Source organism: Anomaloglossus baeobatrachus, chromosome 2 (assembly GCF_048569485.1).
Source record: "Anomaloglossus baeobatrachus isolate aAnoBae1 chromosome 2, aAnoBae1.hap1, whole genome shotgun sequence".
NCBI classification, from domain to species: Eukaryota; Metazoa; Chordata; class Amphibia; order Anura; family Aromobatidae; genus Anomaloglossus; species Anomaloglossus baeobatrachus.
In genome coordinates, this window is record NC_134354.1 from 470637894 (window position 1) to 470652428 (window position 14535).

The 14535-nt window shown below is 39.9% G+C and overlaps 1 protein-coding gene across 1 annotated transcript in view; it reads right to left on the reverse strand.

Annotated features, from left to right (window-relative positions):
- LOC142291659 (uncharacterized) overlaps positions 1 to 14535 on the reverse strand; it is a 1021181-nt gene that overhangs the window by 878514 nt on the left and 128132 nt on the right. Inside the window, exons 21-24 of the mRNA XM_075336344.1 lie at positions 12037 to 12182; positions 10342 to 10477; positions 9888 to 10028; positions 4850 to 4972 (exon numbers count right to left, since the gene is read on the reverse strand). Of these exons, the coding sequence (XP_075192459.1) occupies positions 4850 to 4972; positions 9888 to 10028; positions 10342 to 10477; positions 12037 to 12182 (546 nt within the window). The remainder of the gene's footprint in view (positions 1 to 4849; positions 4973 to 9887; positions 10029 to 10341; positions 10478 to 12036; positions 12183 to 14535) is intronic.

Below are 14535 nucleotides of genomic sequence, written 5' to 3' on the forward strand. Positions count from 1 at the left end.
TGGGTTTTTGCACTGGCAACTTTTACTCAAATTTATCACAATATCACATGACGTTTGATTGTGGGTTTTTTTGTGCTATTTTTAGATACATGTTGCCCTTTTAAAATGTTGCATGTGTGGCACCCCTGAGGTGTCAGGCGCCACATGGTATTGCATCCAGTAACAGGTGTGGTGCTAATCCTGGGTTCCTGGAAGACCAGTGCCGGTAAATACCATTCAAACACACACAATTCTGCCCTTTTCCCAGACTGGATAACAGGCTAGAGACGGATGTTTTCGGCCCTCAATAGGCCAGAGTGAAGTGCTCCTGCACGAGCCGGCAATGTCTCTGCGCAGGCGTAAGATTTTGACCAGCTACATGGATGTTACCAGAGGCATCATCCATGTCAATTATCAAAGGAGGACGACAATCAGGGAAAAGTGCTGCAAAATAGGACGTCCATCAGAACAGACCCAAAGGTTACCATACATGCCAGGAAATTTTATAAAATGTATTTATGGGGTCTAAAGGGGAAGTCAGGGGACAATATGCACCTTTTATAGGCGGTAGTTTTGGTTTAGAATGCAAAAATCTGGTGACAGGTTCCCTTTAATGAATTTTAGGAATCTGGTGACACCTAAATGTACCAACATAATGAAGCAGTACCTGGAGCCCTTTATAAAAGGATTTTGCATATTGCAAATCCATAATAACCCCAATATAGTCCAAACATCCCTTATATAGATCTCATGCAATATAACACTGACAGTCTATGAATGAAAGCATGACTACAACCTGTCACTAATATAAAAAGTCACACACTTTATTGAAAAGATAATAATAAAAACCTCTTTTAGGCCTCTTTCACATGTTAGTATTTTGCATCAGTGTTTCATCAGTATTTGGCTGCCAAAACCAGGAGTGTCTTCAAAGCACAGAACAGGTGTCAGTCTTTCAATTATAGTTCTTCTCTAAAAGTTCCACTCCTGGTTTTGGCATCCAAATACTGATGACACACTGATGAAAAATACTAACGTGTGAAAGAGGCCTAAGAAATACAGTACAAGGAATGCCACAATGTAACGCAAAAGATAAAAAAGGACGGAGCAACATGAAACGCCAAGGTATGCAAATGTAAAAAACATAAATAATAACAAAAAAGTATGATATGATGCATTGAACACTTATGAATGGCTCCAAGAACAAGTTAGTTTAGACAATACAGTGCAAAGTAACAGCTAATAATATTGGACATTAATTATAAAATGAGGGTTCTGACATTCAAAAGCATATAAAAATGTATTGTATATAATTATCATTATAGCCTGCGTGATGTGAGTTTCACCCAACGTGCTTCATCAGGGATGCTTTGCAATAAGTGCGTTGGGTGGGCTGGGAATCCTGATTCCCTTCTACTCTGGCTGGTATTGAGCTAAAGATGCATTGCTTATATTTGTGTTTTACTATCTGGGTACGATTCTGTATCATGTTGACTGACTCCAATAAGTAATACATACATTTTTCTATGCTTTTACAACATTGCTTTTGAACGTCAACACACTGATTGTTTTCTAATTAACTAATGTTCTATATTATTGGCTGACACTTTGCACTTGTATTGTCTGCACTTTCTTATACTTGGTGCCATTCACAAGTGTTCACAACATCCTATACATTTATGTTCTAATTTATATTTGCATGGGCATAACACCATACCTTGTGGTTTCAAATTACTCAGCTTTTTCTCTACATTATGTGCATTCCTTCTACTGTATTTTTAAAGATGTTTTTATTATCATTTTTTCAATGAGTTACTTTTTATATTATTGACTGGTTGTAGTCATGCTTCCTTTGATAGGATATAAATGTATATCAAATTCAGCCGATACTGAAAGAGCCATGATGTACAATGCATATTGGGCACCACACAACTGTGTGCTTCTGCTACCTTATTCAATAGAAAAGTCATCTTAACATGGATGTGTCAAATAGCCCTAACCACAGATCAAATAGATGAGACAGTCCCATAATGTCTGTGATACGGGGCATGGTTCTTTGATGAATCTAGAGCTCGAACTCTACTGACCACTCATGGGAATTGGCAGCACATCCCTGAATAAGGATTTATCCTCTAATTAATGTGTGCTGAGGGCAAGACTTGATGTATGACTGTACTAAAGGCCAGGCAGGACTAATTGTAGTCACATCCAGTTATGTTAAACAGATCACATTAGCGGAAACAAAACAGGTCAACGGAAAGGATGTCTTAGGCTCCTGCCAGCAGGACTGATACCTCATTTGTTTAATTATAACAAAAAGATGCATGCCTCACCGAGCCGCTTATAGTTATTGACACATTGTAGAGGGAATATCAGTGTAATGTGCGGATATGTAGTATTTGACTGCAATGAATAAGGCACATCCAGTGACACTGGGTCTAGCCGCATCTAAATACAATACCTACAGGCTTTTTCTGTTACTGCAATGTATACATTTAGAGAGATTTTTATCCCAGTATTTTTGCAAGTATTATCTATAATAATATTGATCTCTGCTTTATTTAAGTGAATGCAAATTCCTGTGTTTTCATACTGAGCTTGAACCACTGCAAACTCCTATGTGGAAAGTAATAAAGTGGGGGTGGGGGGGGGTCATTGGCTGCCATTTAAGCACACATCTCTCTATATGCTCACTAGGGTCAATTCCATAGAAAGCCAATGAAGCTATCAGTATATTTTTGGATTGTGGGAGGAAACCGAATTACCCCCAAGGAGACCGTTGCATACGTGATAACAACATACAAACTACATTTTGGAGTTGGGCCCAATTCATTAAGGTGTTTATGCCAGAAATGTAATTTTTTTTAATGAAACAAGAAGTTGCACAAACATTTGGGACTTTTATCAATGTTAAGCCAGTCTCAGCCAACGTCACTAAAATGAGAGGGGCTGGGCGAAAAGGGGAGTGGCTTAGCATGTCTCATTCATCAAAATATAATAGTGTAAATTGGCCAGAAATGTACCTCAGATTTCTGAGTGGGGTAACATTTCTGGCATATCACTTGAAAGAAATGCCTAATTCATTAAGTGGAGTGCACCTCTAGATGACTTAGGCGTATCTTACTAATATACACTCCTTTATTAAGACTAGCGTGTACAATGCCAGTCTTAATTAATCAGGCCCATAGTCCTTTGTGAGATTCAATCCAAGAATCCAGTGCTGAAAGGCAACAATGCTAAGTACTTGGCCACCATACTGTCAACAGAAATAAAGCTGATATTTCTCAAGGCTGAAGGTTTGTAACCAGTGTAGACAATCTTCTGAGAGATATAGACATTCAAACTAAAGGGTGCTTTACACGCTATGACATCGGTAACGATATTTCGTCGGGGTCACGTCGTTAGTGACGCACATCCGGCGCCGTTACCGACATCGCAGCGTGTTATACCAATGAGCGACGATCAACGATCGCAAAATCGTTCAAAAACGATGATCGTTGACACGTCGCTCATTTCCGTAATGTCGTTGCTGCTGCTGGTACGATGTTGTTCGTCATTCCTGTGGCATCACACATCACTATGTGTGACACCGCGGGAGCGACGAACATCTCCTTACCTGCGTCCACCGGAAAAGAAGGAAGGAGATGGGCGGGATGTTACGTCCCGCTCATCTATGCCCCTCCACTTCTATTGGACAGCCGCTTAGTGACGTTGCTATGACGCCGAACGCACCTCCTCCTTGAGGGAGGGATTGTTCGGCAGTCACAGCGACGTCGCTGACCAGGTATGTGCTTGTGACGCTGCCGTAGCGATAATGTTCGCTACGGCAGCAGTCACCACATATCGCACGAACGACGGGGACGGGTGCTATAGCGCTCGACACTGCTAGCAATCGCTAGCGATGTCGCAACGTGTAAAGCACCCTTAAGACTGGCCCACAGGGGAACAGATGAATCCCCCCGGTAGGCCTGTTTACAGAGGTAAGCCATTTACCACCCAACATGAGCAATAGATGGCCCAATATATTTGATTCACCATGTACGGACAAAAACAGAATCTCATGTTTAGAGATGAGCGAACCCAAGGTTCGATGTTCGGTGTTTGTCTCAAACATAGGCTTTACAAAAAAAATAGTGTTTGGGTTCTTTACGTATGCAAACCACTCACATAAGTATTGCTGTGCTCAGGTAAGCTCGGTGCTCGGCCCAATGCAAGCTGCTTGCAGTGTTTGATCGTCTCCCACTTGGGGTAACAACAGCAAGATTGGATGTAATGTGCACAAAACAAAAAAAATCGAAAAACCTCTTTCACCCGCCCAAAAAAGTGATCTGGTTATGGCAAGCTATATGTGGGCGGAGACCCAAACTGCTCAATTAGTGACTTCCATTGGGGTTCAGGTAAAGTCAAGGTCCCTAACTGAACTTTATCTTAAGTCCAGCTGAACCCACCAAACCGACCTTCCTCTGGTTCGCTCATATCTGCTCATCACTCATTGACAGACAGGTAAATTTGTGAAAGAAGGTAATGTAATATTTGTATGCAGCTGAACAGTGAGCCTCCGGAGTCAATGTTACTGGTGAGCCCTTGGCTCCCCAGTCCGACACTCCAACACTGCAGACATTGGCAACACAAATCAATTTCCTGGCTCAGTCCTCTGGTACAATGTTGCAGTGAGTAAAAGATTTTAGCCTTGTGGTATAATTGACCAGATTATGTAAAACTGCCTACACTGTATAAAATTGTAGCAATATCTCAGTCAAAAGTATCAATATTCCCTGACACAAATACCTTTGACCTGTTGATATGGTGGAACAGATAATACCTGGATAGAAATCAGTACTATACAATATATTTAAAGAAACGTTTGTACCTCATTAAAAAGACGCATCATCTTCATGAAAGATCCGGTATCCCGTTCTTCCCCTGTAATACTTTCTATCTGAGGTTCAGACCTTCTTAGAAAAGAATCCAAGCTTTTTAATGAAGCAGAAGTCTACAATAAAGAAAATGTGTACCGAATAGTGATAATAATAAGTAATAATGACTAACTATTTGCTAAAGTGGTTTTCCAAAATATTTTTATCTTCCCAGTTCTACCAGAGCTAAAAGTAACAAACTGAACGCTACCCACCCTTTGCTGTTCTGGCGCATGGTCTCGGTGATGTCAAGGTCATCAATACGAGACTGCTGAACCCAATGACTGGCAACAGTGGTCACGGGTACAGGGGCAATGTAGTGCCAGCACAGGAGCAGCAGCAGATGATTAATGTTCAATTTAGTTATTTTTAATCTAGGCACTGCTGGAGAGTAGAAAATCTTTTTTTAGGAAAACGACTTTTAGCATAAATATTCCATAAAAGTGCTTTTTGTAAACAGGTGTTTAGCACCTTTTAGTATTATCCTGGTGTGTAAATACAATACAGCTAGTTTTTTTCAAACTATTACTTTTTGGAGAGACTTATGATTATACTTTTTTATATAAAAAATAGATTTTAACCACCTGTGTCTGATCTAAATTTTGCCTGACTAGTAGATCTCATGACAGCAGGGTTTACATTTGCAAGTAAATACCGTAATATGCACTTGAAATTTATTTGCAGATCTCATACGAAATGTTGGCATTCTGCTGTGTTTATGGCACGGCGATCACAGATTTAACATTTTGTAACTGCAATTTCTGCACTACAATTGATACAACAGACCAGATGGGACCTTGCAATAAAACCTCAACAAAGTAGACATCACACAAGATGTCTCATGAAAAATCTTGGCTAACACATACACTAACAAACCCAAAACTCCTGTGTGCCTGTAACCTGACAAGGTTTCCTGATAAAAGCGTGTTTTCATTTTCACCTTGTCATGTTTCCTTGTATTTAACCCCTCAGCAACCAATTTTGACCTTAATGCCCAGACCAAATTTTTGATATCTGACCAGTGTCACTCTAAAGCAGGCTTTTCACACAGCGACATTGCTAGCGATGTCGCTGGTGAAAGCACACGCCCCCGTCGGTTGTGCGTCACGGGCAAATCGCTGCCCGTGGCGCACAACATCGCTAACACCCGTCACATGAACTTACCTTCCTAGCAACGTCACTGTGGCCGGCGAACCACCTCCTTTCTAAGGGGGCGATTCGTTTGGCGTCACAGCGGCGTCACTTAGCGGCCGCCCAATAGAAGCGGAGGGGCGGAGATGAGCGGGCCGAACATCCCCCCACCTCCTTCCTTCCTCATTGCGGGCGGCCGCAGGTATGGTAATGTTCCTCGTTCCTGCAATGTCACACATAGCGATGTGTGCTGCCGCAGGAATGACGAACAACCTGCGTCCTGCAACAGTAACGATATTCGGGAAATGAACGACGTGTCAATGTAATTTTGATCGTTAACGGTCGTTCCTGCGTTTAACACGCAACGACTTCGCTAATGAGGCCAGATGTGCATCACGAATTCCGTGACCCCAACGATATCTCGTTAGCGATGTCGTTGCATGTAAAGTCCGCTTAAGCAGCAACAACTCTGGAATACTTCAACAAATCCGAGTGATTCTAAGATTGCTTTTTGTGACATGTTGCACTTTATGTTAGTGGTAAATTTAGGTGGATATGTTTTGTGTTTATTTGTTAAAACATTGGAGTTTTGGCAAAAATTTAGAACATTTTGGAATTTTCAAACTTTTAATTTTTATGTCCTTAAACCAGTTAGTCTTGCTGTACAAAATAGTGAATAAATACCATTTTCCATACTTCTTTTTTAAATTGGCATCATTTTTGAAACGTCATTTTATTTTGTCAGGATGTTAGAAGGGTTAAACGTTTAGCAGCAGTTTGTCATTTTTTCAAGAAATTTACAAAACCTGTTTCTTTAGGGATCTACTCAGATTTAAATTGATCTTTGAGAGGCCTATATATTGGAAACGTCCCAAAATGATACCCTCAAATACTTCAAAACTGCTGACAGGAAATTTTTCAACCCTTCAATTGCTACACAGACAGGAATTAATGCAATGAAGAAAAAAAATTCTCCTCTAAAATGTTGCTTTAGCCCCAATTTTTTCACTTTAGAACCAAAAACTGTACCCCACAATTTGTTACCCAGTTTCTTCGGAGCACGCTGTGATCAGAGCTCAGAGGGGAAGGAGTATCATTTAAATTTTGGAACACAAATTTGGTTGAAATAGAATGCAGGCACCATGTTGAATTTGCAGAGTTCTCAGGTACCTAAAAAGCAGAAATTCCCCCACAAGTGACCCCATTTTGGAAACTAAACCAATCAAGGAATTCATTTAATGGTGTTTTCAGCACTTTGAACCAATAGGTACTCCACAGAATTTGTTAAAATGCGGATGTGAAAAGGAAATTTATTTTTTTTCAGCTAAAATATTGTTTTAGCCCCAAATTCGTTACCATAATTTCTTATGCAATTTTTCCCAAACACAGTTATGTTGCATATGTGGTTAAAAACAATGTTTTGGCACGTGTCAACATTTTGAAAGCATAGAGCACTATTTAACTTTTGGAACGAAAATTTGAACAATGTGTTGATTTGCAGAGCTCCTGAGATGCAAAAAAAAAGCAGAAACCCCCCCAAAAGTAACCCCACTGCAAAAATTGCACCTTTCAATGAATTAATCTATAGCTGCAGTGACTATTTTGTAACATCCACGCCATGCTTCTTTTTGGAGAATTGCATATCGCGTACAAGATTTCTCCCGTGCATCCCCCATACTCTGGAATGCTCTACCTCAGCACATCAGACTCTCCCTTACTGTGGAAAGCTTCAAGAGGAACCTCAAGACCCACCTCTTCCAACAAGCCTACAACCTACAATAGCCCTCAGTCCAGTAGACCACTGCGCAACCAGCTCTGTCTTCACCTATCGTACCATCACCCCTTCCCTGTAGACTGTGAGCCCTCGCGGGCAGGGTCCTCTCTGCTCCTATACCAGTCTGTTTTGTACTGTTAATGATTGTTGTACGTATACCCTCTTTCACTTGTAAAGCGCCATGGAATAAATGGCGCTATAATAATAAATAATAATAATAATATATGCCAGCCTAGTGACCATACGTTGTGCCCAGCTTGTGCTTTCGGCGATATGCACCCTGTAAATTGTTAATAGAGCTCTCCCACAGTACAAAAATGCAGCTTACTGTGGTTTAGGCACAAGAATGAGGGTGACATTTGGATATGTGAATGCAGATTTCACAGGATATTACTTAAGTGGGTGGGTGCTGTCACTTTTCCAAAGCCTTTGTTTTAACAATAACATTAGGACCCCCTATATTTCCCATGACAGATGATAGACCTGAATGGGAGCAGTTTTTTCAGGGACTAGTTAGGGGTTTTACTGGTAACATTTTGGGGTACACAATATATTTTGATCACTTTCAGTATAAGGCTGGTATCACATTGTTGTGATCTACGCTGGGCACTAGCATTGGGGTTTTCATGTAAATCCTACAAAAATGCAATTCAGGTGAAACCCCCGATGGAACCTCTCACTAAAATGAAGCAGATGGAAACACTACGGACTCTCCTTGGCATCTGTTCTGGTGGTATCCATCTGTTTTAAGGTGTGCACAGAACTGTAGTCATCCACACTTGTGCGCTAAAAAGATGCCCAAAATGACGGGACACCACCGGAATAAAGACTAGACCATTATAGTGAGTGATTCCATTGAGAGCTTGCATTTTTATTTTATTTACACGGACATCCTCGACGTAAGTGCTCAGCGGAGAGCCCAGGTTAAATGTGAACCGAGTCTTATTCTAATTTTTGGAGCTAGAATGATCAAATAGATAGCAGTGCAAGAATAGTTCTTATTTTTATTTTTGCGCAGCTCACCGTACTGTGTAAGTGATAACAATGCTTTATTTTTTAGGTCAGTGTGATTACAGCGATAACAGAATTATATTGGGTTTTTTATCTTTTGCTGCTACCACACAAAATGTTTTTTTATTTTATAATGAATAGTTTTTTTGTCACTATACTCTGAGAGCTGTAATTTTTTTATTTTTTTGGGCAAACAGAGGTATATGAGGGCTTATTTTGTGTGTTGTGATTTGAAGATTTTTTTGGGTACCATTTTGGGATATAAAGCATTTTTTATCAGTTTTTTTATTCAGATTTTTTTATATGCAAAATAAATAAAAAACAGAAATTCAGTTATTGTTTTTACTTTTAATTTTGTATGGTACACTTTGTGGTTAAAGTAATAAAACCAATTTATTCTTCAAGTTACTAAGGTTAAAGCGATACCAGACTTCTATCATCTTTTTATGCTTTGCTATTGTTACACACTAAAAACAATATTTTACAAAAATGTATTTATTTTACATTGTTTGTTATAAGTACTATTATACTTGTGTACAGAACAGAGCCTATTAGACTATGGTCATATCATGATCTAACAGGCCACCATGCTTTGGGATCATCAGATAATCTCAGAGCACCATGACAACCATCGGCACCCACTATTACATTTTTGGGAGGCCGATTATGTCAAAAAGACTCTTTTAATCCAATTTTAACCTTGTAGATACTCGATTGACAGTGGGGCACAATTTACTTATTCCATTTTAAGCCTGCTATCATGTAGTCCTTCGTATTCATGAGCTCTGTATTACCCCACCCCCATCAGTGATTTGCAGCTTTCTGCCTATGCACAGGGCACAGACAAAGCTTTCTAATACTAGTGTGGGTCGGTTTATATAGAGCTCAGTATTTAGAGAACTGCAGCAGATAAAAGGTTGATTTTATCAAAACTACAGCAAAGCAGCACAATAGGTGTTACATCGCTGGAATTAGGGTCTTTGTCCCTACATCATGCTGCTCTCAGATGGGGTAGCAAAAACCTGGTGATACATTCACTTTAAGACTGGCACAACAAACCAAGAATAGCAAGTCACCTGGTCTATGAGGTACTTTGTAAAGGTCCACATCCATTGGTGGGTATATGCATTGAGAACCTGTTTGATGGGATGAAAATCTATTTGAATCCATCTGCATTGCTGATGATCTGGAAGACTCTGAATGCTGTGTCTGGCCTCCTGACATTAGGAAAATAACATTACAGGATATTTTGGTAATAAGTAAAAACATTTCTTTGGAAAATATAACTAAAACATATCATGAATATTACAGGGTACACAGAAGACATGGAATCTTCGTAAATTAATCTTAGCCCTTAAGATCAACTGATATCAAGAGGAATGTTGGTGCTAAAACACTAAAAACCAAAAGTCAATTACATAATCAACCCCTTTTATGAGATATATATCAACTACATAGCAAAGAAATAGCAATTAAACACCAACATGTTAGCTAAAAAATAGGCTATAAATAAATGAAATAACAACTAACCTCACATGTAGAAATTTCCGAGTCAAAGTCTTCTAACAATGGTCCTCCAATCACTTCTGTAACTGTAGGCAAAATGAAAGCTCTTTCTGCTGCTATCAATGAACTGTTGTGAGTCTTCATATCAGTAGAATTGTCGCTAAGTCAGAATGGGAATGTATTAGTATTCAGATGTCATCTATAACAGATTGCTAAATTTTGTTAACATTGTGGCTGGCACTGTTTGGAAGGTAATGGGATTACTTAGGTGTAGTATTATACCATTTGGGCAACAGTGTGGTGGCATTTTTATGGGGGCTCAATGTTTTGGGGTTTACTGAACCAGGCAGTGGCTGTAAATCTTTTAAGAAGTAGTTGACATAAAGATCCTGTTTCCACCTAAAAATTAATTGCTATGTACAGTGTTATTTGATCGGTCTGACCATGTAGAGCTTCTGTAGTTCATGGACGCACATACACAACTCCGGAAGCACTAACTGCTGTGATAAAACAAGCAGGACAATATGTTACCTAACACAAACAAACAGCTGAGAGTCCCTGCCATGTCATCAGCATAATCATTTATTCTTTCTACCCTGGCCAGGAGCTGTGCATTTACAATCATGAGCTACACCAGATCACATGGTCAGACACAGCCATTACACAGTATATAGCAGGGGCACATTTCTAAGATTATCTTAGCATAGGAACAATTTTTTTAAACACATCCAATTACAGAACTTATTAATATTTCAAGATCTATTGATTAAAAGGTACTTTGCTCATGGGAAAACCCCTTTAGGTTCCTTAGCGGTTGCAATTTGTATTATAAGGAAAAAGTACCCCCTACTAAAATGACTGTGAATATTAGAAGTCTCTAGAGTAAAGCGGGCTTTACACGCTGCGATATATCAAATGATATGTCGTCGGGGTCACGTCGTAAGTGACACACGTCCGGCATCGTTTGACATATCGTAGCGTGTGACAGCTACGAGCGAGTGTGAACGAGCAAAAATACTCACCTTATCGTTGCTCGTTGACACATTGCTCATTTTCTATAAAACGAACGTCCAGTTGTTCATTGTTCCTGAGGCAGCACACATCGCTCCGTGTGACACCCCGGGAACGATGAACACAGCTTACCTGTGTCCGACCGGCAATGCGGAAGGAAGAAGGTGGGCGGGATGTTTACATCCCACTCATCTCCGCCCCTCCGCTTCTATTGGGCGGCCGCTGTGTGACGTCGCTGTGACGCGGAACGTCCCTCCCCCTTCATGAAGTGGATGTTCGCCGCCCACAGCGAGGTCGTTTGGAAGATAAATACGTGTGACGGGGGTTTAAGACTTTGTGCGATACGGGCAAGAAATTGTCCGTGCCACACAAACGATGGGGGCGGGTGCGATCGCAAATGCGATCGCACGAGATATCGACGCATGTAAAGCAGCCTTTAGTGTTGTGTAATGATCAAATATTGATCAGTTCACTAATTTCCTTCATAGCTATTACCATCTAACAATATTGTGGATTTATCATTATTCCATATATACATTTTTTTGAATGCCTTCTGGATTAATCATGGCTTTACATACTTGAGTTAGCTTATTGAAATCCAATATTACATATTACACTGTAAAGTAAACATTTACTATGCCTTCTGAAACAGAATTTTAAGGTTATAGTAAGGAGAAGATACAATGCAAGAAGGCATTTATTACTTACTCATTTTTTAATGGCATCGTATTCCCAGCCTGTTCTTGATTTGGGAATGTTTTTACCATTTGCTTTCCATGCAGGAAATATTGAAATTCTGCTTCAACATCTTTCTTCCACAAATAAGAATATCTGTTTAAACCCTTGAGAAATGCCTATAGAATGGGTAAATAAGTAATAAAATTATATGTGAGTATTTCAAGAGATATACCTCTAGAATACAATCATTCAGTAAACAATTGTAACATGAAGTATACCTGTTGGCAGGCTTACAGGGCAATGATAAATGGCTATTAGATTTTATTGGTAAAATGTATTAAGATTCCAAGCAAGGGTGAGAGAAGGACAATGTGGAAGGCAATTTGTTACAAATATTGTGAGTAGAACAATAAAGTGATTGCATATTTTAAAACCTTCCACGTTTCATAACCTATATTTTAAACAGCATTTTAGGAGGTAAGTAAAATGTGTTAAACATTCAAGCGACTGCTGGTAAGTGTGGCACATTATTCTATTTTTATACATACTAAGTCTTTGGAAAAAAAATCTTAAATATAGAAAACCCTATAAGAACTCATCCTTGAAGAAACACTACGGTGATTTTTTCCATCTCTGTACAACCCACCTGATTTTATACATGGTGTACTTAATTCGATGTTATTCAGCCCTGTCTTTGTTGCTCTTCACACTCTTTGTTGATTCCCAGATTTCATCATGGATTTTATTCCTTGATGTTCTGCTTTACATCCCATGATGCATTAGCATCAGATGAGCAGATTACATCAGTACCATCTCTACCTGCTGTGGTAATATTGTAATTATTCTTCCCTGTAAATTCTTTTAAATAAGCTAATGCTTTCTAACTATATAATTACAAAGTTGAACTGTGATTTGTGAATTGCGTGATAGGAGCTGTGCAGTTATCATCAGTAACTGTGATATGAATCTCTTTCTCTCTTTTTAAGAAATAAAAACAAGAGACAGTCCCTAGTTCAACAAAATATTAAAAAAAATCCATACAGCTCTTACTTAGCTACCACGACATCCACCGATTTTGTAGCACAACATATAAAGCCTTGTTCTCAGAATGACGCTTCATAGGTCACACTATCGGTCAGGCTGCGCTCTATGAAACCCAGCAACTAGGCACAGCACATCCTGACCGGGAGTGACGTATGAGGTGTCGTTCTCAGAACAAGGCTCCAAAGGTTGTGCTACAGAATCGGTGAACATCATGGGAACGCCATGGACTATGTCGGAGTTGCGGGGATTTTTTTCAAATAAATTGGTGAACGAGGGACTGTCTCTTGTTTTTATCTCTTTACCTTTCTTTATTTATGTCTTTCAAGTTCCCATTTGTGGACTATGTCGGATTCGGTGGACTACTTCGGAGCTGCATGGCTTTTTTTCTCTTATAAATTGGTGAACCAGAGCAAGAGTCGTGAAGTGTTTTTTAAAATAAAAAAAATTGGGTGTGTTTTATTATCTTTATACTTAATGGGTTAGTAATGTGGGTGTCTGATAGATGCTTCTCCATCACTAACCCCTGGGCTTCATGCCAGCTGCCATTAAACAGCTGACATCAGCCCCCCAAAAATATTACCCTGATTGTCCCGGTGCAGTGGCAGTCAGGAAGAGCATAGGCAAAGTGGCAGAATTGGCGCATCTAATGTGATGCACCACTTCTGGGGTAGCTGTGGGCTAGTATTTTTAGGCTGGAAAGGGCCCAATAAACATATACCTTCCCAGCTTGATAATAATAGCCTCCAGCTATCTTCTTTACCTTGGCTGATTATCAAAAATAGGGGGACCCTCAAGCCATTTTTTTTATTTAATTATTTATTTATTTGGCTACCGTTTTTTTCAGACTATAAGTGTCACGGGTGTGTTACGGGTGACAGTGATGTGTTTTTTGGCCATAGAAGGTTACAGCGTTTGGCTGCACAATATGCTCTCTGACTTTCCATTATTATTGCTGTCAGTATTAATTGGTATAGGTAGCGTTCCTGCTGGATTCATCTCTCCCCTTTTGGACCCAGCAGGAGCTCGCCTTCTATCCAGCTGCTGACCAACAGCATTCTCTTGGTGCTTATATACCACTTCCTTCCATTGGACTGGTGCTGGTGATATTTTTCAGTTTATTCAAACCCTGGGTGCAAGCAGGTGGCTTTTACGCTTCTGTGGTATTGCTGCAGAAAGTTTTGCTGAACTTTTACTTGAGCCTTCTGTAGATAAGTAGTTCATGCATTTTCACACAGGGGTGTGTCCTCCTTGTGGCATCTATGGTGGTTAGTGGGGTTGACGAAGAGCTCATCCCATTCATTCCCTATTCAGGGCCAAAAAATAGGGACACCTAGGGTCAGGTATCCATATAGGTGTGGAAACTATCTAGGGTGGTGAAGGACCCCAGGGACCAGTAGTTGGTTTGGTCAGGAGTCACCATCTTTCCTTTCCCTAGACAGAGGGTTTCTCGTCCCTTCCCTTTCACCATGCGTTTGGTACTTCCCC